This window comes from Magnolia sinica, chromosome 4 (genome assembly GCF_029962835.1).
Source record: "Magnolia sinica isolate HGM2019 chromosome 4, MsV1, whole genome shotgun sequence".
NCBI lineage: Eukaryota > Viridiplantae > Streptophyta > Magnoliopsida > Magnoliales > Magnoliaceae > Magnolia > Magnolia sinica.
The window spans coordinates 112,995,498-113,023,024 of record NC_080576.1 but is presented as its reverse complement, the minus strand read 5'-3'; the positions used below and the strand labels follow the sequence as shown (position 1 = coordinate 113,023,024).

General features: G+C 41.0%; 1 protein-coding gene across 2 annotated transcripts; it reads left to right on the top strand.

The window, feature by feature from the left end:
• Positions 1-3,650: 3,650 nt before the first annotated feature.
• Positions 3,651-25,380, top strand: LOC131243896 (transcription factor MYB1-like). 2 transcript variants are annotated; one of them, XM_058243516.1, is made up of 3 exons: positions 3,651-4,209; positions 23,802-24,187; positions 24,826-25,380. In XM_058243516.1, exons 1-3 carry the CDS (start codon positions 3,960-3,962, stop codon positions 24,931-24,933), a joined length of 744 nt encoding a protein of 247 aa, XP_058099499.1. In that variant the 5' UTR covers positions 3,651-3,959; the 3' UTR covers positions 24,934-25,380. The 2 variants fall into 2 exon arrangements, with proteins under 2 accessions (XP_058099499.1, XP_058099498.1); XM_058243515.1 differs by having other exon boundaries at positions 3,655-4,209; positions 23,802-25,380.
• The last annotated feature ends 2,147 nt before the right edge of the window (positions 25,381-27,527 follow it).

Sequence of the window (27,527 nt, the reverse complement as noted above, 5' to 3'; positions counted from 1 at the left end):
CACATATGGCATTAACTTTTGATCACCTGAAATGCAATATGGGGTGAAAACCTACCACTTACAATAATTGTGATTGGGAGGACCATATCCTATAAAAATCTACCAAACCGTGTTAGTGTCCAAAAAATAAAATAAAATAAAAGTCTGCCAATGTCCAAATATTGTAATCCATAAGATTGGCCTAACTGGGAAAGCCGGAAAGGTGATACCTAAAAAGAATATCAAATGGAATATTTTATCTATGATCACTCCACCAATTTTCTTTTATTATAGAATATTGTGGACAATTCATAAAACGTATAATTTTCCAATGTTGAAGAATTTTGGGGCCTTCTCCATCAAGCATTTATAAGGTGATATTAATGCATGGATCATCATATGGTTTGAGCGATTGCATGTTTATGTGCTATCTAAACCGTTCATAAGATTATTTCAGCTGGAATATTGTCCTTCAATTCTCTAGATTGTCCAGTCATTATGGTCTGGGGCACCGCTCAATTTAAAGTGGGGCCCATGATATCACATGTACACACACCTTTTGTCATTTTTGCCAATCATATTAGTGAAGATAGAGTTAGGAAGGTTTTGATAGGATACAGAGCAATGATCTTAACGGTTCATGTTCTCATTACTACTGTTGAATTGCTATGGCCCCATCATTGATGATCCTCAACTCTGAATGTTGGATTTGATGGGCCATGAAATTTTCATTTTCATACGCAATCATCCCTTCAATAATCGCTTCTTATGATGGGCCAGGCAGCCTAGAGCCCAGATCACGAACGGTTCATATCATCATTTAAGCTGCACTCGCGGGTAGAAACCTGGCCCAGTACCATATCGTGGTATGGTGGCAGCACCCTATCAAAACCCGGTCATGAATTTTTGTGAATGGACCATGTTACATTATATATGATAATGGTTCGGACCAAGCCCAACATGGTATGGCATGGGTTTTAATTGTAGGCCCATGGGGTAAGCTCAGGCCTGCAGTAAAAGTCTTAAACTAGGCTATTTAGTCTTGCATAGCCAGGACTAAAAACTTAAATGGACCAGGATTCTCTAAATTAGGTTCCACATAAACATGTCCAAGAGTGGCCCTTGATGAATATGCATAGCTCGAGAGCCGAAGTCCTTCCTGAGCTCAAGCCCGCCAAGCCACTTTTGTGCAAGATCTTAAGTGTGCCCCATCATGCATGATATATGACCAACAACACTCTTGAGAACCTAAACAGGCCTGGTGACAGGCTCTTAAACACAACCCAACCCAACGCTATTGATAGATGGGCTTAAATTTTAGGTCCGGGCCTAATGTTCGAGCTCCAGCCTGTTTGAAGTGGGCCAGGCCTAAAGCCCGTACCAGCCTATTGATATGCCGGAAAGTCGATAGGTGGGCCTGGACATGGATTTCGAGTGTGCAAGACCCGAGATCTATATCAGGTGAGCCACAGTCTGTCTCTTCTGGCCTAAAAACAAACCGTTGCCGACATCAGGTGGTCCACAGTGGACGAAATAAACAGATGGCTAATCTATCTGTCCAGTTAATTAAGGAGTGAAAGGACGTGATTTTAAGACAAAGGATCTTATCGGTGTGGCCAAGTGATGGAAGCTCACAGATCTGGCAGTGTTCTATGACTTAGATATTTTGGCCCAAAAATCAAAATACATGAGAATACATTGATGGCTAAGAAAAATGGATGCGGATTTGGTAGGTCCCATGATGTATGTGTTTTATATCCACACAACTCAAAAATGAAGCCCATCCAAATCTCAGGTGGACCACACCACAGCGGTGATTGAGCGCCCACCATTAAAAACTTCTTTGGGGCCACAAAGTTTTGGATCAACCTTATATTTGTGCTTTCCCTTCATACAAGTTAGTGTGACCTTAACAGCAGGTTGGATGATAAATAAATGAGACAGTGTGCTTTAGAAAGTTTTCAACTGTGGTCACTCAATCACAGTTGTTTCTTGTGTAGTCCACCTAGGATTTGGATCTTCTTCATTTTGAGGCTCATGCACTAAGATAAGATAATGGATGGACAGCATGAATACAAAACACATATGTCATGATGCGCTCACAGTCATGAATCCATCAAAATGTGGTTCCCAGGTATAGCTGCCTCTCGGAAAAAAATTGCTTGCCTGTCTAAGCGTGATATCGCCCACATAAGGAGTGAAACAAATTCGGTTCCTGTATAGAGTTCCCTTGCTTATTGTTCAGTCCCATTGGCAAATGAAAACCAATCAAAATAGGTGACGTATCATTTGTACAATCCACATTGTCTATTAGAATATCAAAGAAGAACTCTTAGTAACAACAGCTAGAATATATCAAATAATGTTACGTCATTATTTAAGCGGCTGAGGAAAGAGTAATCATGAAGTGAAGGGCAATTGCAGGACAGATGGTAGTAGAATAAATAGAGTAAGGCGAGTAATGGCAACCGCTGAAACGTCAAAAGAATCTAGATAATCAGATTGAAGCTCTAAATATAAAAGAAATTCAGTATGAAGAATCCTATTAAGCAAATTATATTTCTTAGTGTACATATTTACTTTCAACCCGTTGTTTACATTCCGTAGTGTAATCTGTAGTGTTAATCAAGTAATTAGTAATTTTAGTTGTAATTCAAGTCTACACTCGTACATTGGATTCAGTTGTTCACTCAAAAAAGTGTTTTGCAATTATTTTTAACAATCAATAATAAGAATTCATTTTCTCATTTCTATTTATCTTTATTAAAAAGTCTTTTTGTATAGAAAGCAAATGTGTGACCTATCATTAGAGAAGGATCTTTACTCTTGCTTTGGTGGTAGACTCTCAGGAGTTTCAACACCTGGTCAAGGGTTCGAGCATTCATAGGTGGTAAAATCCCACTACGGCATGAGTGTATGGGGGTGTGTGTGTGTGTTTTTAAAAAAATTTAAAAAACAAAAACAAACCTATCATTAGAGAACAAATCACGCTCTATGAATATCGTCTTATCATGTTTACACAGTGAGCTGATTAGGCGGCTGATCTCATCATATATCAATCATACACTACATGTCGGCCTATCTTAACACTCGGGGTCATAGTTGTTCAGTTTGAATTGAGCCACAGTTTCAATTCTTGACGCCAACATACTAAAAACCAACCACCACTTGCTACAAACAAAAAATTCTTGTGAGGGAGAATATCTTACCAGCATAGCCACTTAATGGAAAAGCTTTGATCCAATACATGTGTGCCATATTGGCACGTGTTCTTGCGTGTGGATGGGCAAGCGAATGTGCGCTTGGCGAACCGCCGGTCTAACAGGCAAATTTATAAATGAGGGGAAGGAAATCAAGGACACATAAAAGGCAGCACCATTCATCGCTCGGCCCATCAAATTGTAAAGTTGTGACCCACGATCCAGCTATCCAGACAATTGATCTGGGTTCTCCCACAATGGACGGCCACAAATCTCCCAAGCCAATAAAGGTACAGTAATCGTCCACATTAAATGCAAATTTATACCAATCGGACGGATGATATTGTTCGAGGGGCGATGTTTAGTGGGCCATGCGATAGCCAGGTGCGGAAAGGTAGAGCATGTCTTCGCCGGGGACTTCTCCGTCATTACTTGAAAAGGACTTCTCCGTCATTGCTTGAAAACATCAGTTGAAAACCTGGAAACGGTTTTCCAAAAGCATTTGCCCGTAAGAGCAACTGCCACTCGTGTATCGCACCTGGTTCTCGCACACGTGTCACATATATGTCAGATCACAGCCGTTCATCTGATGAGCAACGCGATGGATGGGCGATACCTCTAACGTCACAGTAACGGGATGATTCAAACCGAAGGATTAGATGACAAGTGAATATTCGAAGTGGACGGTTAGATCATCTGTCCTCGGAGCGATAGCGGTTAGAAGCGGGTAGGTATGGTTGGGGTTTTGGGCTTGTCTGAGAGAGAGAGAGAGAGGGAGAGATGAAGGAAACGGCAGTCGCTACAGCAGCTGAAGCTGATGGAGGCGGCCGAGTCGGGGTCGGGTCGGAGGACCGAGTCAAGGGGCCATGGTCTCCGGAAGAAGACGCGATTCTGAGCCGACTCGTCGGCAAGTTCGGGGCGAGGAATTGGAGCCTGATCGCCCGAGGAATCGCCGGTCGCTCTGGCAAGTCGTGCCGCCTCCGATGGTGTAATCAGCTCGACCCTGGCGTCAAGCGCAAGCCCTTCACTGGTAACATACATACATCCATACACACACGCATACATACATGCATGCATGCATACACACATACATCATGCTTTTTCAGCATATTTATTTATTTATATTTCCTTATTGTATTTGTCATGATCGTTGGATGAGTTTTATTCATTTTTATGATGTTTTTTATTTTTTATTTTTGAAAGATTATATTTTGTATGGTGTTTCTTTTTTTCTTTTTCTTTTTTCAGTATGCATGGATTTTCAATTCTGACTGCAGAGTCAATGGCTCTGTAATCCACATCGTCGGTATGTTGCGTCCCACCTTGGATGGACCATGCCCCAAAATGCTCCTAAATTAGAATTTTGGAAGATCCTAGTGACCAATCTGGGGACCCTTTACGGTTGAATGTGGATCAATGTCGTGTTTCTCTTCTTAAATGTTCATCCGTGAGCCGCAAATCGTAAAGGTTAAGATTGTCGTAGTGATGATATTTTTGGGCACTGCCCATCTGTGGTGGGCCACACAAAATAACAAACTGTCATTGGTATATTGAAGGCGGGCCAGATGCCAATCTAATCAACCTTGAACCCATTGAATTAACCTCCTTGAACCGCCTAATCGATCATTCTGCTTAGTGCTTCAACAATCACCACAAAAGGAGCCACTCACTCAACCATCCACTACCCACCATCTGAAACCAAATGCATTTTGCAAATCAAATAGCTGAAGAAGTCCTAGTCTACATAATTGTTCGTTTTTTTCAAGTTCAGCTTACAGATTATCCTGGGAGTGTCCTATTTGTATTTTGAGTCAATACATTCGTGAGCAATAAGGACCCAATACAATATTTGCTTGCCATGAAAAAATGCTGCTTGAGATTTACAAATAATGCTGCCCAACACCACTAGCCTAATGGAAAGAACCTTCACCGAGATTTTGTATGGGCTGAGCTGCTGAAAAGTACCTTAAGTCCTCCTCCCTTGCCTTCTTTGAGATAAGCGCAATAAAAGAAGCTCTCAACTCCTTCAATAGTCTGCCTCTAGCACAAAACTTAGAGATGAATTGCATAACATTGCCTTTCAAAGCTCACCAAAACTAGGGCTGCTACTTGGGTTTGGGTCAATTGACCCAACCCAAATTCAGATTGGGTTGGGTTGTCAAGGTCCTTGGGTCATATTTGGGTTGGAAAACACTGACCTGATATGACGTCAGGTTGGGTTGGGAACAATGTCATGTATTTGGTTTGAGTATGGAGGAATTCAGGTTGGTTTGGGTTGCAGGTTGGGTCCTCTTGTTGTCGGGTCGGGCTCAGGTTGACCCTCAGTCCGACCCAACCCGCTCGAGTTGCACCCCTTCCCAAAACGTGTGGAAGAAAGCAATGGTAGGCATCAGGCCTAGGGGTTCTGTACCTTCCTAGAGTCGAAATGGTCTGCTTAAGTCTTAACCTCATTCTCCTCAATCGTACATTCAAGCGACTCAGCTTCTTCCTTTCCAATCGGATCAACTGAAGACTATCAAGGGAAGGTCATTTGTACTTCATAGGTAGCATAGCAGTTTGGAACACATCTTCCTGTTGCAAATGCTTTACTACAAAATGCTCTACTATTTCTCTCTTTCCATATAGATGAAAAGACAACAAGAAACAATGATCGCCACAAATTGTTTCTTTTTCTGCTGCAGCTTGCTTCCATCCCAGGCCTCCAAGAAGCCACCAATGAGCTCAGAGTAACCCGTTCTACATCAAATAGGCTGAAAAATCGTCCCCAAGCATAGCTTGCAGTGCATAAAGAGGTCGTTCACCATCTGTGTCAGACGTAGGAGACACATTGGTGATACCATCATTCTCTTCTGCACGTGATTGATGGTGAGCACCTTGTTTTTCCCAACAAACCATCCAAAACATGGTCATCCTAAGAGGGCCTTGATAAAACTATAGCAGGAGAGTGGAGGCCTTTTGTCACTTAACTTCTTCTTGAATCAGTGATGCATGGAATAGTCTAATGGCAAACAACCCACCTCTTCCTTTAAACAATCTCCATGTAGAGGAACAAAACATTTCCCAAATATGTGTAACCAGTGAGATTAACAGTATAGAGAGAGATTTAATGAAATATGATCAATTCCAACCTAAGCAAGCATATCATCAAGCATGTAGAATACAAAAGAGGCACTAAGATTTTTAATGTGGAAAACCCTCCAATAAGAAGGGAAAAATTCCGGGACCTAGTATAGTAACAAATTCACTATGACGATAATGGAAGTACAATAATTAAGAGAACAACATCTCTTAGATGTCCAAAATACACCACTTAACTACCTTCAAGAAAATATCATCTCTTGGATAACCAAATACAATATCCAACAACCTCCAAGAAAACAATCTCTCTTGGATAACCAAATACAATATCCAACAACCTCCAAGAAAACAATCTCTCTTGGATAACCAAGTACAATACCCTATAGGTGGATTGTAAGATTCAAAGAAGAAATAAATTTCTTATCAACAGGGGATTGTAAAGAAAAAACCACTAACCAACCCTTGGAGAAGGTAACCGATGAAACAAAGTTGTGGTTGAAATCCTCACGATCTCGGAGATGAAAACCCCTTGAAATTAATAAGATACTTGAACCAATACCTTGTAAAGAGTACCTTGCTCTCATTCCTTCCAAAAAATCTCTTTTCTCCAAGAGAAACTCCCAAAATGTTGTTGGAATTTTTTTGTGTCTATCTCTCTCAAAAGCCTTTTTTTTTCTTTTATCTTAAATAAAATGGGCTAAGGAAAAAGGTCCAAAATGCCCTTCACTTGGGCCTCACAGCTACAAATCACTTTTGGGCCCACACGTGAGTCCCACCTCCACATGAGGAGGGATTCCCTACAATCTTGTGCCAAAAGAACAGAGAATAAAGCTTGATGATAAAACAATTCCCTGCATTATTCTTAGGCTATAGGGAAGAAGAATTTGGCTATAAGCTATGGGATTCGATTTTTATTTTTTATTTTTTAAAGAAGCCGGTATGTAGTTTATGAAGATTAGACTATTGAAGACCTTGAGAAGATCGAAAGGCGGGGGATGTGGTTGATGAGTTCTCTGATCTGACTCCAGTTCCTCCTCCCGCGGTGCATGATGATGGAGGAGAGATACAAGAAGATGAAGGAGCTGTTGATGTTGATGTTTTTGCAGATAATGCAGAAGAAATTGAACAAGAAGAGCAGGGGGAGTAGCCCCCTCAAGAGCCACTGGTTGAGTCTTAGCTAAGAAGGTTTATAAGAGAGCGACAACCCTTAAGGAAGTACCCCTTTATAGAATATGTTACACTAATTGATGCGGGGGAGCCTGAAAGCTTCAAGGAAGCTCAAACTTATGAAGATAATTATAAGTGGAAAATGATTGTGCAGGATGAGATGGCCTCGTTGCACAAAAACAATATCTATGAGTTGGAGCTCCCAAATGGAAGGAAAACATTAAAGAACAAGTGGGTCTTCAAGTTAAAAGTTAATGGAAATGATAAGCAAGTGAAGTATAAAGCTCATATGGTTGTGAAAGGCTTCGGTCAAAAGAAGGGAATCGACTTTGATGATATACTCTCCCGTGGTGAAGATGTTATCCATTCAAGTGGTTTTGGGTCTAGCAACAAGCCTAGACCTCAAGATAAAACAACTAGATATCAAAAAAACTTTTCTTCATAATGATTTGAATGAAGAGATTTGCATGGAGTAGCTAGAAGGGTTTGAAGTGAAGGGTAAGGAACACTTGGTTTGCAAGTTAAAGAATATCCTGTATGGGTTGAAACAAGCCCCAAGGCAATGGTCCAAGAAGTTCGACTCATTCATGACAACTCATGGGTTTGATAGAATGCAAGCGAACCACTGTGTTTATTTCATAAAGTTTTTTGTTGATAGCTTCATTATTCTACTGCTCTATGTTGATGACATGCTAATCGTTGGTCAATATGTTGGTAAAATTGACAGGTTGAAGAAAGAGTTGTTCGAGTCCTTTGATATGAAGGATTTAGGGCACGCTCAACAAATTTTGGGCATAAAGATTACTCGTGACATGAAAGCCAATAAGTTGTGGTTGTTATAAGAGAAATACATTGAACGGGTGCTTGAAAGGTTCAATATGAAATGTGTCAAGCCTGTTAGTACACCGCTTGCAAGTCATTTGAAGTTGAGTGTAAACAATTGTCCTACTACTGGAGAAGAAAAAGAAGAGATGGCATCAACCCCCTATTCTTCACCAGTGGGTAGTTTGATATATGTTATGGTTTACATAAGGCCAGACATGGCTCGTGTAATGAGTGTTGTGGGTAGGTATCTTGTTAATCCTAGTAAAGAATATTGGGTTGCGGTCAAGTGGATTCTCAGGTATTTGGAAGGATATACAGACGCTAACATGGCATGTCACACAGATAGCAGAAAGTCCACTTATGGGTATTTATTCACTTTTGCAAGGGGAGTTGTATCTTGGCAATCAAAACTACAAAAGTGTGTTGCTCTCTCTACGATAGAAGCAGAATACATTGTGGTTACTGAAGTCTGAAGCTGGAAAAGAGTTGTTGTGGATGAAGAGATTTCTCTAAGAATTAGGCTTAAAGTAAGAAAAGTATGTGATTTATTGCGATAGCTAAAGTGCCATGGATCTGAGCAAGAACGCCACATATCACACCCGAACCAAACACATAGATGTCCGTTACCACTGGATATGCGAAGTGTTGGATAACTAGTCGATGCAATTTGTGAAGATTCATTCCGATCGGAATCCATCGGATATGATGACGAAGGTCGTTCTAAAGGAGAAGCATTAACTTTGTAGAAGCTTAGCAGGTATGTGTGCCAAGTGAGTATCTGTCTTAAGTTGGTTCCCTCCTCATGTATCGGGAGGGGGAGATTGTTGGGAATCCTTCCCCGTGTGGAAGTGCAACCCACGTGTGGGCCCAAGAGTGCTTTGTAGCTGTGAGGCTCAAGTGAATGACATTTTAGACCTTTCGCCTTGGCCCCCTTTTGTTTAAGATGATAAGGAAAAAAAAAAAAAAAGGCTTTTAAGAGTGAGATATATACAGAAAAATTCCAACAGGGCTTTTTGCAAATAAGAAAAGCAATGTACTCTCTATAAGGTATTGGTTCAAGTCTCTTGTTAATTTCAAGAGATTTCTTGTCTCCAGGATTGTAAGGGTTTCAACCACAACTTTAGTTTCGTCGATTGCCTTCTCCTAGGGCTAGTTAGTGCTTTTTTCTCTAGAATCCCCTATTGATAAAAAATTTCTTTCTTCTTTGATGCTTGTAATTCACCCTTAGGATGTTGTATGTAGTTATCTAAAAGAGGGTGTTCTCTTTAAGGTTGTTGGGTTTTTTATTTGGTTATCCAAGAAATGGTGTTTCTTGAAGGTTGTTGAATGGTATATCTTGGGTATCTAAGAAATGGTATTCTCTTGATGATTGTATTTTCATTATCGTCATAGTAGATTTGTTGCTAGACTAGGTCTTGTAATTTTTCCCTTCTTATTGGAGAGTTTTTCACCTTAAAAATTTTGGTGCCTCTTTTGCATTCTGCATGTTTGATGATATGCTTGTTTAAGTTGGAATTGATCATCTTCCATTAAATCTCTTTATACTGTTAATCTCATTAATTTACATATATTTGGGAAAGGTTTTGTTCCTCTGCACTCCATTTATCGAGATCCAACAAGGACAAACATCAACCTTTCAACTACTGCAAGAGATTGAATTCATCAAGTTCATCTTTTGAAAGGTTCCTCTTAAAGAGAGGGCTTTATGTCACATGATTACCATTATCCCCATAGCATGGGGAGACACAATGTCTTCCTCGTCAGTCGCCACCAGGAAAGACGAAGGATAATTACACTCGCCGCACCAAACATCCTCTCAGGAACGAATCCTTGCACTTTCACCATCTCCAACAATCAACTCGATATCCTAGAGAAATAATAAAACCTTCTAGTAAATATCAGCTTCCATGCTCCTAAGGCTCTATGCTCAGACGAGCCTTTGGTGAAGCGTCCTCCATCACGAACCCCATATTGGTATGAGACTACTTCTTCTTTTTTTTCCAATTATTGATGGATGAGGAAGCCATTGTGTCCCATGCTCCTAGGGCTCTAGAAACTTTGGTGAGCCATCCTCCACCATGAATCCCTTTTTTTTTTCCCATAGCCATAAGTTGTTAGCCATTTTCCCCTTATAGAAACTTTTTATAAAGCTACGGCCTTGTGGAAAGCAATAGTGGAATTGGTGGAAAAGTTCAAGGTCGGGGCATGTTTTGCAGTGAGTGATGGGCAGTGCATCAAATTCTGGGATGATGTATGGATAGTCAATCAATCTCTGAAGGAGATATTCCTGAGGTTAGCTTCAATCTCTTCATACCTGAGTATATCGGTGGCCGGATGCTTCTCTCATCAGGGTTCATCAGGTGTATGGATTCCGCCATGTAGAAGAGCTCTCAAAGAAGATGAGGAGGCTGAATTTATAGCGCTTATGAACCAGCTTTTGGGGATTCAGCTTAGCTCGGATGGGGATGCCTTGTCCTGGACCTTTGATAAATCAGGTCTTTTCACAGTGAAATCATTCTACTCGATGTTGGCTGTCCCTCCTTTGGAAGACATACCAGTCTATACTTCTGCCATTTGGTTGTATGGGGCCCTTAAGAAGATGGCAGTCTTTGCTTGGCTGGTGGGATGGAACAAAATTCTTTCTGTCGACAACCTCCGCAAAAGAGGTTTAAACATTGTTAATGTTTGTGTGGTCTGTTGGAAGGACAATGAATCGGCAGAACATTTATTCGTGCATTGCCCCTTCTTGAGGGGGGTTTGAGACCTTTTCTTTTCGCCTGTTTTCCATGCCATGGTTTATGCCAAAATCTATTCCTCAATTCTTCTGAGTATGGCTCGGAGGAGGGATCGGGAATACTGGAAAGAAAATTTGGAGAATGACGCTTCTTGTAGGGCTATGGGAAATTTGGCAGGAAAGAAGCAATAGGGTCTTCAACAACAAAGTCCCCAACCTATTATACGTCTTCCCTGGGGCTAAATTCTCTATCATGGAATGGACAGCAGTGTTCCCTCATTTGCATGTTTGTTCTTTGGAATCAACAGTATGGAATGATCTGTAAAGTCTCTCTCTCTTTTTTTCTTTTACTTTTTTTCCTGCTTTAGGCCTAGGCTCTTGTATATATTTGTACAGCTTCTTGCTTTCTCATTCGGCCCTTTGGCCCTTTTAATAAATTGGCATCATTCTCAAGAGACTTACAATGGGAACCTCCTTAATCTTTTGGCTTACAAATCTCGCTCTTGTTCAACCAGATGGAACTTTCGTTGAAATATCAATGGATTCTCCTCATCATATCTATAACCAATATGGGCACTGAAACAAAGACATGGAATACATAGCTATGTTTGCAAGAGCCGCCTTAGATTTATTCCTCCTCCAAGGCATAAGCATCTTCATTTCCATGACGAGAGTTCTCTTTCCATTCTATCAACTAGAGGATCCCACAAATGCTTGGCAAGCTTACCAATACAATGAGGCCAAGATAAGTCAATGGGAATTTCCTTGCCTTACACCCAAGCAATTGCATTCTTACGAGCATGCAAAGAACCTCTTCCGGCTGCTCAGCTTTATTGTGAAATGTCCTATTATCATGCTCCTTTGGTATTGCCTATGCTTCCTCTAGCAGTGGTAGTTTCCACAAAGATATTTCTTCTGTTGGGACACCACCCATTTGTTGAGATGTGGAGCCACATTGGGGGCCGCACGACTGGTCGTGGCCCCTGCTCGACCGGTCGGCTAGCCCACATGACTAGTCGTGGACTGTCTCGACTCAAAGTCCGACGAGCATCAATTTTAGGTTCCGAGGTGCTCGACCGGTCGTGGCATGGGCCACGACCAGTCGTGCAGCCTGCTCAACCAGTTGAGGTTACGCAGTTTCGTTTCCGGATTTGATGCGGACTGCGGATTTTTGAGTCTACTTTCGCAAGGGTGCGAAAGGGAAGTTGCCTAAACTATATATAGGTGTCCATAGGGCTTTTCTAGTGTATGTGAAATAATTCTAAGGGGTGGGCAAAGGGTTTTCTATGTACTTCCAAAGGAGAGGTTAGTATATTGCCTTGTAATCTTCGTTTTTCTTCATAGTGGAAGTTTGCATCAGTGGTTTTTTACCCTTGTTAGGGTTTTTCCATGTATATCTTGTCTTGTGGTTTGTTTGGAATGCTTTGATTCTTTTTCTAGTTTATATTTCTTCTTGTTTATCGTTTGTGGGTAGACTTGAGATTGGATCTCGGTTAACTGCGTTGTTGGCGTGCTGCACAACAACTGGTATCAGAGCTATTGGTTTAGTTTTATTGGGAGCGACGATGGAAGAAGGGAAGACTAGAATTGAGAAGTTTGATGGTTCAAATTTTGCCTTATGAAAGATGCAGATGGAGGATTATCTGTATCAGAAGGACCTTTATATTCATCTAGGAGGAAAAGAGAAGAAACCAGAGAAGATGATAGATGATGAATGGTTTTTATTGGATCGGAAGATTTTAGGAACAATCCGACTCTCTTTGTCTAAGAGTGTCGCCTTCAATATATCCAAGATGAAAACCACAAAAGAATTAATGGAAGCCCTAGCCACCATGTATGAAAAATCCTAAGCGTCTAACAAGGTTCATCTTAAACAGTTATTTAACATGAAGATGTCAAATGGTGGGAGCGTGGTTGAACATCTAAACGAGTTCAATACAGTCACGAGCCAGTTGGAATCCGTTGGCATTGTTTTTTAGGATGAGGTCAAGGCGTTATTGATCTTATCCAGTCTGCCAGACAGTTGGGATGGTTTGGTGATTGCTGTGAGCAATTCCTTAGGGTCAACAAAGCTGAAATTTGATGATGTGGCCGGTCTAATTCTCAGCGAAGAATGTAGAAGAAAGGCATCAAGAGTTTCAGGGGATTCAGGGAATGCTTTAAATGTTGAAGGAAGAGGAAGATCACTGATCAAAAGAGACAATAAACATGGGCGTTCTAAGTCGAGGAAGAAGTCCAAGGGACCGAAAGATAAAGACGGGTGTTAGCATTGCCGCAAGAAGGGGCACATGAAACGTGATTGCAGGGTGCTCAAAAACAAGAAGGAAGCTCTCAAGGCGGGAAGGATTCAGTGAATCTATCTGAGTAGAGTGACACAGAGGCGTTGATCTTGTCTCTTGATGCGAGGAATAAGTCTTAGGTTATAGACTTGGGTGCTTCGTTTTATGCTACGTCATGTAAGGATGACTTCGGGAGAGTCTACCTGGTTGATGATGAGCCGTGCAGTATTGTTGAAAAGGGGGACGTTCATGTAAATCAGACAGACGGAACAGTTTTGAAATTAAAAGATGTCAGACATGTACCGAGTTTGAAACGTAACTTGATCTCAGTGGGGTAGTTGGCCGATATTGGTTATGTGATGACATTCACCAGTAATTCCTGAAGATCACAAAAGGTGCCTTGGTGATATCTCGAGGCAAGAAGGAATGTACTTTGTACGTGACTTCAGGATCGTATAGTTCACTCGCAGTCGCATCAACTGGAGTGAATGGGCAGTTATGGCATCAGAGGTTGGGACATATGAGTGAGAAAGGGATGAATGTGCTATTGTCAAAAGGGAAGCTACCAAGGCTGAAGTCTATTGACTTGGAATTCTGCGAGGACTGCATGTATGGCAAGTAGAAGAAGGTAAGCTTCAAGAAGACGGGACGCGCTCCAAAGACGCATCTATTGGAGCTTGTACACACTGATGTGTGGGGACCGGCACAGGTATTATCTCTTGGTGGCTCACGTTATTTTGTTTCCTTTATTGATGATGCTAGTAGAAAACTGTAGGTCTATTTCTTAAAACATAAATCTGATGTATTTGATGTATTTAAGAAGTGGAAAGTTATAGTAGAAAACGAGATAGGTAAAACAGTAAAATGTCTCAGATCTGATAATGGGGGAGAGTACTGTGATAAGAGATTTAAGGAGTATTGTGCAACAAATGGAATCAAACATTAGAAAATGATTCCAGGGACACCGCAACAAAATGGTGTGGCTGAACGCATTAACAGGACTATCCTTGAGCGTGCCAGGAGCTTGAGGTTACATGCAAGGTTGCCCAAGACCTTTTGGGCAGATGCTGTGAATACTGTCGCATATCTCATCAATAGAAGTCCATCAGCACCATTGGATGGTGGGCTACAAGAAGAAACATGGACTAGGAAAGAAGTGAACCTTGCACATCTCAGAGTGTTCGGTTGCACTTCATATGTTCATATTGATGCAGAGCACAGAAACAAGCTGGATGCAAAGTCCAGGAGGTGCACGTTTATAGGCTACGGGCAGCATAATTTTGACTACAGGTTTTAGGATGCAGAAAACAGGAAAATCATCAAAAGCAAGGATGTAGTCTTTAATGAAAAAGTGATGCATAAGGACAGTGTGCAGGAAAATAAGGCCGAGAAAAAGAAATTCGTAGAGTTGGAAGAGTTACCGGACACGGGTGTTACAACGCCACAGGATGATCATGCACAGGAGCATTATGAGGCAGAGCCGCATACACCGGTTGTGAGGAGGTCTACTTGGGAGAGGAGACCCACGGTCCGATACTCACCCTCCTTACATTATCTACTGCTGACAGATAATGGTGAACCAGAGTGTTTTGAAGAGGCATTACAGTCGAATACACGGGTTAAGTGGGAGCAGGCCATGGATGATGAGATGGACTCTCTTGAGTCTAATCTTACATGGGAGCTAGTCACTCTACCCAAGGGTAAGAAAGCTCTTCATAACAAGTGGGTTTACAGACTGAAGGAGGAGCACGATGGTTCGAAACGGTACAAGGCTAGATTGGTTGTGAAAGGGTTTCAACAAAAGGCAGGTATCGATTTCACTGAAATATTTTCACCTGTGGTGAAAATGTCTACGATTCATATGGTTTTGAATATAGTGGCCACAAAGGACTTACATCTAGAGCAGCTAGATGTTAAGACAGCTTTTCTTCATGGGGACCTTAAAGAAGAAATATATATGCATCAGCCAACAGGTTACGTGACACCAGGAAAGGAGAACAAGGTATGTAGATTGAAAAAGAGTCTATATGGCCTGAAGCAGGCCCCAAGGCAGTGGTACAAGAAGTTAGACAGTTTCATGTCGGGAAACGGTTTTAGGAGATGTCATACAGACCACTATTGTTATTTGAAGAAGTTTGATACGTCGTACATCATCCTTCTTCTGTACGTTGATAATACGCTTATGGCCGGGTCAAGCATGAAGGACATCTCAGATCTCAAAAGACAAACTGTCTAGAGAATTTTCCATGAAGGATTTAGGAGCAGCAAAACAAATCCTGGGCATGAGGATAAAACATGACAGGGAAAACAAGAAACTAGTTTTGTCACAGGCAGAATATATAACCAAGGTACTTGATCGATTCAATATGGAAGGTGCTAAGCCGGTTAGCACTCCATTAGCCAACCACTTCAAGTTATATAAGGAGCAAGGTGCAAAGACGCAGGAGGAACGGGACTACATGACTAAAGTCCCATACGCATCAGCTATAGGGAGTCTCATGTATGCTATGGTGAGCACGAGTCCAGACATTGCTCAAGCAGTGGGAGTTGTTAGCAGGTTCATGAACAACCCCAGGAAGGAACATTGGGAAGCTGTGAAGTGGATCCTTAGATACCTGGTAGGTACTAAGGATGTAGGGCTGTGTTATGGTAGATCGGAAATCAAGTTACAAGGCTACGTGGATTCAGATTTGGCAGGAGATATCGACAGTAGAAGAAGCACTACAGGTTATGTTTTTTTCTCTAGGTAGTGCTGCAGTCAGTTGGGTCTCTCAGTTACAAAAGATAGTATCTATTAGTATGACAGAAGTAGAATATGTTGCGGCTACAGAAGTGTGCAAGGAGATGGTGTAGATGCAAGGTTTCATAGAAGAGTTGGGTAAGAAGCAAGCAGATTGCAAGCTATACAGTGACAGTCAGAGTGTAATACACTTGGCTAAGAATTCAGCCTTTCATTCAAGGATCAAGCATATTACCATCAAATATCACTTCATACGTTCGTTACTGGAAGATGGATCGATTGCTCTGGAGAAGATTCATACAAGTGAGAATCCCGCAGATATGCTGACCAAGGTGGTCACACGGGAGAAGCTGAAGCTCTGTGCAGCTTTGATCGGTCTTCAGACTTGAAGACGAGGAGGTAGTGCACTCCGGATGTAGAAGACAAAGGTTTATGGGGATGTGTCTCCAAGTGGGAGATTGCTGAGATGTGGAGCCACATCTGGGGGCCGCACGACCGGTCGTGGCCCCCTGCTCGACCGGTCGTGCAGCCCACACGACCAGTCGTGGACTGTCTCGACTCAAAGTCCAGCGAGCATCAATTTTGAGTTCCGAGGTGCTCAACCGGTTGTGGCCCATGCTTGACTAGTCAAGGAGTCCTCTCGACCGGTTGTGCAGCCTGCCCAACCAGTCGAGGTTACGCAATTTCGTTTCCAGATTTGATGCGGACTGCGGATTTTTTAAGTTGGCTTTCGCAAGGGTGCGAAAAGGAAGTTGCCTAAACTATATATGGGTGTCCCTAGGGCTTTTCTAGTGTATGTAAAATAATTCTAAGAAGTGGGCAAAGGGTTTTCTATGTACTTCCAAAGGAGAGGTTAGTATATTGCCTTGTAATCTTCGTTTTTTTTTCATAGTGGAAGTTTGCATCCGTGGTTTTTTTATCCTTGTTGGGGTTTTTCCACGTATATCTTGTCTTGTGGTTTGTTTGGAATGCTTTGATTCTTTTTCTAGTTTATATTTCTTCTTGTTTATCGTTTGTGGGTGAGACTTGAGATTGGATCTCGGTTCACTGCGTTGTTGGCGTGCTGCGCAACACCATTCAGTTCACCCACACCAAATCAAAGAGCTTAAAGTAACTCCACCAGAGCATCAATGAGGATGGGCAATGCAAAAAAAAGTGCTCCACCAGTTCTTGGCTTCAAAGAGGAGAAGCGTACATTAGCGATAACCATATTCCCACTCCTTTAGATGGTTCACCATGAGAACCTTATCCTGGCCAACAAGCCAGCTGAAAGCAATCACCTTGAAGGACCTTGATATGACTGAATTGATGCAGTGGGAGTGGGAGCTGCTCTCCTGCTACTATCTTCCCCTTTTAGCAAGGCATAGATTCAAGGAAAATTTTCCTGACTTCTCAAAGATGACTTCTCCTTATCACTCTTACCTGGGTTTGCCTTGAAACTGCTAAGACTCTCCATGAGAACTCTCAGTTCCCTCTTCGCTGAGAATTTCTCCTAGAAGTCTGCTTCCAGAACTACACGCACTCCTAAGAAATTGTAGCACTGAGAACCATAATTCTTTTTATGAAAACACCCTGTTCATCACAGGGGGCTTTCCTCACACCATGTCTTCCTAAAACCGTGTACATGAACCATTTCTACTGTTAAGGGCAACCCCTTTGACAAAGTGCTGCTCAGTTCTAAATGTTGCCATCCCCACTTTGCAAACTCTGTACTTGTACAATTTCACTTGTTTCCACCAACTTTCGTCCTCTACCCTGTTTGCCATATCTATTTCCCTAGCAAAGCAGTATTCATCATTCTTAAGTTTGAAGCATAGTTTGAAGACAGAGGAACCATATTTTGAAGCGTGCTCAAAAATATATGATGTGTGTATGGAAAGGGACATGAAAACTGTCCTCACTAGAATCTTTCAAGAGGAGCTGTATGTTGAGATCTATGAAAGGAGCTAGAGAGAGATGTGACTATTACCCAGGGTGAGATGAGGGGACTCCAAAACAAAGAACTAGGGGGCATTCAAGATACGGCTGCAATTAGGTTCAGGTCAACCCCAACCCGATTACCCAACCTGATTTGAAATCTGGCTGGGTTCGGGTTGGAAAACACTAACCCGATTTGAAATCAGATTGGGTTCGGGTTGAGCAAATTTGGGTCGGGCTGGGAATAATCACATGTACTTAGGTCAGGTGGGCTCGGGATGGATTGAGTATAGAGGAATTCGGTTGGCTTTGGGTTGGGCACCTCCTGTCGGAATTCGGGTTGGGTTGGGGTATGGGTTGGGCTTTCTTGAGGTCAGGTTGGGCTTGGGTTCAACCAACCCAACCTGACCGAGTTGCACCACCAGTTCAATAGATGGAGCTGTCAACTAGACTCGTATCATTGCCCCAAGCATAAAAAGGGAAATTGGAAATCACCAATGGTCCATATGTGAGTTGAGCCCATTCATATCAGTGGTCTAGGAGCTCCCTTCCTTGTCACTCCTTGTAAACCGTAAACCAAAGTGTTATTCACATGTGCATTTTGAAGCAGCTAGATAAATTATTAAAAATTTAAAATTTAAAATTTAAAATTTAAATTAAAAAAAAAAAACAAAAAAAAAAAAAAAAACAATGCGATGTGGATGCAGGAATATATTTTTTTCATGTGTAGGAATAAAGTTGATGATTTTCAGTGGAAATTGCAATTCATTTAACTGATCCTAATGTTTCCAGCTAGGACCAAGGACATGAAAACAATTACCATTTCTCCCACATATAACCAATTTCTGCAACCCTTAAAAAGTTCAGTTTGTTCTTATAGTTACGAAAGGGTTTAACAAAGAAAACAGCATTGCTGCATCCAATAGATTATAGCTTGTGTTATGTTAGAAAAGCTAATATTGTCTTCTTCTTTTTTTCTTTTTCTTCTTTCTTTTTTCCTTTTGTTGCCAACGTGGTGTTTACAATATAGTTTGCTTGCCATATGACGGACCCATATAGTCCTTTTGATACATACTCGTGTGTTAAGCACCCTTCCAATAATATTTTACAGGAGGCTGTGGCTGTGATTCAAAACAAAATCCATATACATTGGAATTCTTTTTCTTGCTTCATTTTTCTCAAGGATCTACAGGAGTGGGAATTATCAGACCTGACAACGTTCAGTTACTAATGTTAAAACTTTGATGCGTGGGGGAACTCCTAGATCGTGGCATCTCGATGGTGGAACCTCTTGTAGTTCATATAGAGCCTAAGCGGGCACAAAGGAACAAGGAGGTATGGTTAAGGTTGTCAACGGGTCAGGTCCTATAGTACCCATACCCGAGCTAATCAGGTTCGGGTCTCACCATGTCCCTTTGGGTCTGGGTCTAGTTCCTAAATACTCCAACCTTATTCCAATCAGGTTTGGATACTCATCAGGTATCGGTTGGGTCATTGGATCTAAGTTTCAAGTTGGGTTTAGGTAAAATAAGTGCATTTACTTGATTGAGCTCACCCAATGTATGGATTAGATTGCACTCACATGCCCCACTTTGACATGAGTATAGCGTGTAAATGGGCTCTCTTACGTGCATGTGTGCGTATGCGTATGTTGTGCTATGAAAAGTTAATCGGACCCGACTAGACCAAACTTGACTCGACTTCAACCAGGTCCATGTGACCTGACCCGAACGCGACTAGACCCGATTTTTATCCAGGTCCAAAAGGTGAGGCCATAACCCAACCCGATTTCTTAACAAGTCCAATAGATGGGTCCTGGATGATGTAGGCCCATGGCCCACCATATGCTGATTTTGGGCTCTCTTTTTTTTTTGTGTGTGTGTAAGATTTATGATCTAAATGTCCGAGATCACATTTGTCACGTTTGGGGGGTAGTTAAAAGATTGGTTTTTGCTATTTTAGACTAAATCTTTGTTAATAGAATTTTATTATCTTAAATAAATTATAGATTTGAAATCAATCTAATAGTTGGGGGGATTTTCATATTGTTAGAGAAGTTTGAATGTCAATAAAATTATTCTATTTCTCCCTCTCCACTCCAATATTTCTTGTGAGTGTATATATGTTCATTTCTTTGCTAGTCTGGTGTCGAGATTTCATTGACTCAATAATCGGGTTGCACCATTTGGTACCAGAGCTGGTGATCGTTGAGGGATGTCTGAATCTACATCATTTACTAATGGCTTCAAAGGGGGTGACATATGAAGAGTTTGCACAACCCAATTGATCTGTGCACTCACACAATGAGTAGATCACTTCACGCATATGGTAGGCAATCTCAGTAAATAAGTGAGAGAGCTCCAGCATGGAGAGAATCTGGAGATTGAAGTTGGAGCATATGGACATGTACAGAAAGGGTCCCAGCAAGGTCCTAACCAACAATGGGCAACCTGGCTCATGGAGACACCAATGATTGAATCCTTCGATCGTTGGAACGCAACAAAGAGTCCGAAATTAAGGTAGAAATTCCAGAATTCCATGGTTGTTTGTATGTTGACGACTTCAAGTATGAGAAAATCATGGACAATTGGAACGTTAAGTTAGTAGCTATAAAGTTTTCCGATCATGCGTTATTATGGGGTGACAATCTCCAAGTTGGAGGAATCCGTCAAAAAAGTAAATTCTTGGGAAAAAGATGAAAAATAAATTAAAATGGAAGTTCCTATCCATGACTTATACCCATGGCTTGCATCAAAGATTTTGTAATCCACATCAAGGGAACAAATCGATAGATGAATACACCAAGGAGTTCCATAAATTGATATCACAGGCAGAGTGTTGTGAGTCTTCGTGACAAAAGATTTCAAGATATCCTAGTGGTCTTAACCCGAACATAGAAAATGAATTGGCTTTCAAAGATGTATTTAAGATGTCCGATGCATACACTTGTATTAAATACTGAGGAGATAGTTAATTGGGAGCTTAGGAGATGATTTGGTGCCTCATGAGGACCGTCATCAACAATGGAGCAGCATGCTACTTTTTCACATAAGGTAACCACAAGGCATCCCATAAGTTGAGGCACAATGGGCCAACGTTCAACGATGAAGACAAACCCCAACCCTATCGGAGGTGGTTATGAATGAGGGACTAGTGCGCCCAAGATAGGGTAAAACAACATTCCTTTCACATGCTTTAAGTGTGGGTAATGGAGACATCGTTCTTTTCACCATTCTAAACACTAGTCCATAATTAAAGTAAAGTTAGCTGAGGAAGGGGAATATGTTGAAAACACTCCTAACCACATGCAAATGAAAGCGAAAGATGGCATGGAATATGATGAATATACATATGAGGATGGGGTGCATGTTTGGAGAAGATGTAAAAGATGTGTATGGTGATAGGCAAGGGATGTCATATCGGTTTTGGTGGGCGTAACGGTGCCCAATGAAACCGACACGCATAACAGTTGTAACGGGGTGTGACAGCCGTTACAGCCCTTGAGCGGTTAAAAAAATTAAGAAAAAAACTCCAAAAAATGTTAGAAAAATCCAAAATATTGAAAAGACTTCAAATATGTATCCTTTTATGGTTTTTAACATTTTGATGATGGTGCAACAATCCACTCTTTGGTAAGAATGTTGTCTCAGCCTATTTGATGATTTTATTAACCTGATAGACAGGCATAAATTGACTCTAAATTGGCCTAAAATTCATACAAGCTATGACACCTATCCCGTTAATGCACATGTCCAAGCACTTGACATCATTCTCCCAAGTAATTTAAAAAATAAATAAAATTAAATTCAAATAAATAATGATGTCGGTTTGGGAGACCACTCAAATGCCCCCAAATTGACCCCAAATTCATGCAATCTACAACACTCATCCCACTAATGCAAATCCCAAAGCATTTGCCACCATTCTCCCTTAGAAAATTTAAGGAAAAAATTAGAATTAAATTTGGATGAATAGTGTCGCCAATACAGGGGACCACTTGAATGCCCCCAAATAGGCTTGAAATTCACGTAATCTATGACACTCATTTCACTAATACAATGGGCTCCAAATTATGCTTATTTCACCATCTAGATATCAAATTGATGGACATTCATTGGATGGTGAAGAATTAAGTCCAAGTGTCCACAAATCAACAGTTAGGATCATTCAAACAATTTGAATTTGGGATTGTAATTTAGCAACAGTGGGCCTCACATTTTAATGGGTTTAATTTGATTTAATACACGCCATGTTTACAAATTTTTGAGTGCAAGTGTATCAAGCTTCATACACCTATAGAGCATCATATGAGGGAAAAAGAGAGAGTTATCAAATCAAATTGGTTGGACCACAAGCTACAGTCCACGTAGCAACTGACTTCCAACTGGCTAAGTGCATGTGAAATCCAACCTTTCCAATAGATTGGCCCCAAATGAGGGTCACCTAGTGCAAAAATCATCCATATGTATTCATTAGGTTGGCCACACCATAGACAAAAATTTCTAGCCATTGATAAGTAGCAAAAAATACATGTGTGGTCCTCTCAATGTCTGAGTTTTGCAAAAAGTGATCCTCAGGGTGGGGCAACTTATTGGATGGATTGGATTTCTCACACACATAAAAGATAGGAAGTTATCTGCTGCTGGATTGTAACTTATAGTCCAACGCACTGGATCATCTTTTTAAAATATTTGTAGATGAAGGCACTCTTTTGAAAAGACAATGGTGGTGGTGGTTACCTAGAGCTCAGTTGCTTCTTTGATGCGATGGAGGAAGAACTAACTTCCCCTATTTAGATTTGCATTCTAGCTGGTTTATTGTCTGAATAACAAACAGGGTCTAATTAAGAAATTTATTGCCAGTCATTCTCTTTGCACGACCCAAGTGGTATTTGGTTTTTGTTTTTACGGGTCTCATTATCATAGGAGCTTAAATGTGTAAGATTCCTGTTTCTATCCGTTCATTCTAGCAAAATCACCAAAAATTTGGAATTCTCCCAATGAATGGAGTCCACTCATACTGGTTGATGGCCAGCTAACTTTAGGAATGTCCAATACCTGGTTTTGATTTCTGAAGCTTCCCATCATGTGAAGCCCTTGGCCCCACCACTGAAACGTCTTTATACACATGCAAACACCTTATACATACATACATACATATATACAAAAACATATATGCATAAATACTGATGTGTAACTTCCACCTTTATCTTTCAAAAAAAAAAAAAAAGAGTATCTCCCACCTATTGAGATACGTTTGTAGCTACCTCGGGAAACAAGGGTGGTTGTAATGTTTTTCCCCCAACCAATATCTTGGTTCGTTGTTTCATGTAGTACTTGGTTCGTTGTTTCATGTAGTACTTGAAAGTTGAAACAAACAAACTATTTCTTCAGGGGGCGGAAAAAATAGAAAAAGCAAAATCCCACTGTAATAGGATTTGAGTTTAATCTTGCCCACTGCTTCAAATAGTCAATTAGTTTCAAAACGAAGTTACCCCACCAACAGATTTAACCAAAAGTCGATTTTGGGGTACTTACTAAACGCTATCTAAAACCGCCATATGGCAGTTTGATGTGTTAGCATTGCCACTCTGGCTGATAGCAATGCATCAGCCGTCGCTGCCCAGGTAAAGGAGGATAGCTGATATCAGGAAGGCAGTCAGTTAATTGAATTTTTGCCAAACAATCATGAGAAAGCTGATTCCAAACAGCTCGGATTAGGCTATGATGATGATGACGACGACAATTCATGCATCTAGTAGTCAATCAACTCATGGTTAGATATATGCCATGCTTGTCATTATGGTTAAAACACTCTTAAAACCAATGCAACATGTAATACTTCTTGATGATGAATGCTAAGAAAGCATAATTTTCTTGCAGAGGAGGAAGACCGCATTATAGTTGCTGCCCATGCAATCCATGGAAACAAATGGGCATCGATTGCGAGGTTGCTACGAGGGAGAACGGACAATGCAATCAAGAATCACTGGAATTCCACTCTGAGGCGCAGGTGCATTGATCTTGACAGGTTGAAGGTCATGGCTTGCGATGTGTTGGAAGACACTAGCATAGAGAAAACCAAAGCATCTTCCGAGGAAACACTCTCATGTGGGGATGTCAATTCCTTTAAGTGCTTTGAAGGAAAAGATGCTGTTAGCTCAATCGAATATATTTCTGGCCATTCCAATGATAAAATCCAAATTGGAGATGATCAGTTCAAAGTTGAAGCAAAAGAGCCACCAAACCTTTTCCGCCCAGTCGCAAGAGTAAGTGCTTTCAGTATGTATAATGCAGCAAATGGTCCCACAAGCAGCTCCCCGTTGGTGAGATCAATCCCAGCCCGGGGGCCATTGATCCAAGTCCCCAGACCTGATGTCGGGATCTGCAAGTTGCTCGACAGAGTTAACAGTGAGCAGCAGGTGCCCTTGCAATGTGGGCATGGTTGCTGTGGGACCCAAAGTGGCAATCGTCCTCGAAGTTCTTTGTTGGGGCCCAAGTTTATTGAGTTCGTAGGGCCTCCGCCCATCACAAATATCGAATTGGCCACAGTAGCAACAGACTTAAGTAATATTGCCTGGTGCAAGAGTGGCTTGTTGAATGGTGGCACGGTGGTATTGGATTGCTCAGCAGGACAGATAATGTCACAAGGGACTCAACTGCAACCGCTGTATACTAAAGAGAGTATGGAGGGTAATCTGTTACAATCGAAAATGGTGGAAATTAGTTAGCAGGCATGATGACGGCAATGCTACTGACCTAGATGGGTCAGCTAACTGAATATGGAAGTCATCATTTCTTCTCTCGTGGGACTCTTATCTACTGCAAGAAGTGGCTAGAGCTTGCTGTTTTGGATCATAAATAGGAAATAAAGTTCTTTTTGAACTTCGAAGTTATCTTTGTGCAGAAATCAAAACATCCCCGAATTTCTCTGGGGCCAGGAAAGACAAACTTACGCATTGAGAAGAGTGGAGCCTCACTTAAATGGCAGATGAATGGTATTCTCCAAGTGTAGTTACTGATCAAAGTCCGGATTTCGCTGAATGGTTGCTGTCTTCCATTGTGGAGGATGAATCGGAAGATTATTCAGGAGAAATTGTTCATCGAAGCATTTCAATGCATGTTTTTAAGACATGTTTCTGCATTTGGTGGTCACATGACCAGGTAAGTGGAATCATATCTCGCACCCATGAAGGTGAGGAAGCAAATTTGTGGTTTCTTTTATTGATACTAAGGTGTGGACCCACATCAAGATCGCTGTAAGAAACAATCAAATGAAAAGGTTACTTTTGTACTGTGTCATGTATGAAGCCTATGGCTACCTACCTCAATGTGGAAGTTCTATCCAAGAAGGTATGGGAAATACTTCTCTTGATGGACTTCTTAGTTATGTATTGATTCTCGAACCAAAGATATATGTACCTGCGTGCATGCGTGCATGTGTGGGTGATATGTTCTAGAATCAATGTAAAATGAATAAATGATTAAAATAAAAGACAAGATTCAAACTCATAACCTTCAATCATGAATACATGCAACTGCTTATGACCAAACAGATAGATAGCTACTTGAAAACATAGTCCACTATTTTTTCTCTCCTTTTCTTTTATTCTTTTGGTGAAAACTATAAATAATGTAGCCTTCTCTTTCTGGCAAAATGTCCAAGTTATGAATTGGGCAATAATATGTGAGGATGGTTAAATCGATTCATAGCAACCAGCTTGCGGTGACTCTGCGAATGCCCAAAATAATAAAAATACCATTTTAATGGCCAGATTTTTCCCTTACCTTCTTTCACAAGGAAAATGATAATCTTACAAGCCTGTGTCAGAAGAAGGGCCAGATATAACATTTTGATTGGTTGACACAGTATGCTGCTATTGTTCAATTGGCATTGACATAGGCCTATAGGTACTGTATTTTAGTTGATTCAGAGAGACCCAAGGCTGGTTATTTCAATTTATTAAGTTACACCTAAAGACGATGTGGGTTGGTGGGGTTGGGGTGGTATTTATTTTCTGAATTGGGTGCATGGTTGGAAAAAAAAAAAAGATAGGAAAAGTTTAGTTGTAGTTTGGTTTTGATCCTAGAAAACGTCAAAAACATGATTTAAAAAACGGAAATGCTAAAGAACTAGAGAATTAAAAAAAATAATTTTTTTTTTTAAAAAAAAGATTAGGTTTAGTGGGTCTTTTCCCAAGAAACAAAGGGTTAAAGAAAAAAAGAAAAGAAAAAAAAGAGGCCATGCATACACATCCTTGTTCTATATAAATTTGTAGAGGAATAATCACACACAACAATAGCATGCTAAGCCATTTTTTCTTGCCAGCATGTCAAGCGTGTGTTCGACATCTGAGTTTGCAAAAGGTAAACGACATTGTGAAGATCACTTGGTGCAAAAATCAAGCCAATCCACTTATTAGGTGTGCCACACTTGCAAATGCGGTCAACCTATCAGCTGCCATTGATTTCAATGGCGTGGGCCACATCATGAGTGGAGCAGCCTAATTTTAGCACTAGGCGATCTTCATGACAGGGCCCACCTTTTGCATTGCTTGGATGTCCTACAAATGTGACATGGTGGTGGGAAGAACCGCATGGTATGGTAAGCTTACCATGTTATGGTTGTATGCAACTGTTCCTCAATATTGGATACAAATAAGATTAGAAAAAAGCTACAATTAGAGCAGGTAAAAATTCACATAGATAATTTGACTAATGTCCTTCTCTCTCAGTAATCATTTCCCTCCATGTAATCCCTCTGTAAATCCCTGCTTTCCATATCCTATATGGGATGTTTAGATACCTCATGATAACTTAAACTCTACAATCTTACTATAAGTTTTTTCTAGAATACCCACTAGCAGCTGAGATTTAGTGATGGGTTTGGGGACAACATGTCATGATGGGCGGTGTCATGGGGCATCGGCGTGGTAGAATAAAATGACGGAGATGATAACCAGGTGATGTAGTAGTGCAGCAGATTCATCACATGAAGGTTGAGACATGGATGGAGACTATTTTGGCATGTAGGATGGTGGTCGTATCACATGAACCTAGGTACACAATGCAGCCTATGAGGTAGTCGGACTGGTTCCCGAACCAACTCGCATGGAATTACCGTGGAGCATCATACATTCTTGCTATGCCCGTTTGGATCATGTGTGAGGGAGGAAGAAGTTGATTCCTCTAACATAAAATTCGAAGTAGTCATTGTGAGATGAATATGAGATATTGTACTTGCTATTTAAACAAGACTTTATAGGAAGCTTTGCACCCAAAAAGAAGCAGACTATATCTAATCTAAGCTTCGTCTATATTGTTAGACTACTCTTTTCTTTTTCTTTTCCCACAATCCAAACAGCCTGAATTTTAATGCCATTTAGTCCATAAGAAGACTTAGAAGATAGGAATTATGAACTCTAAAAAAAACATGGTGGCCAGAGACCCACGGGAAGATTTGAAATGGTCAAACTAGCATTGGATATGCCAGCAATTTGGAGTCGAGACGACAAGAAACCCTGTTATCTGATCGTCAATAGACAGGCTGGCTCTTTGCCTAACATAGGATCAACCACTAGTCATGTTGATACTTACTAGGAATGTTAA

Bases quoted from the DNA above. Each gene is read 5' to 3' on its own strand.
- LOC131243896 (XM_058243515.1), top strand. From the start codon at position 3,960: ATGAAGGAAACGGCAGTCGCTACAGCAGCTGAAGCTGATGGAGGCGGC. The intron at 4,210-23,801 runs GTAACATACATA...ATTTTCTTGCAG, and splicing joins CAAGCGCAAGCCCTTCACTG to AGGAGGAAGACCGCATTATA.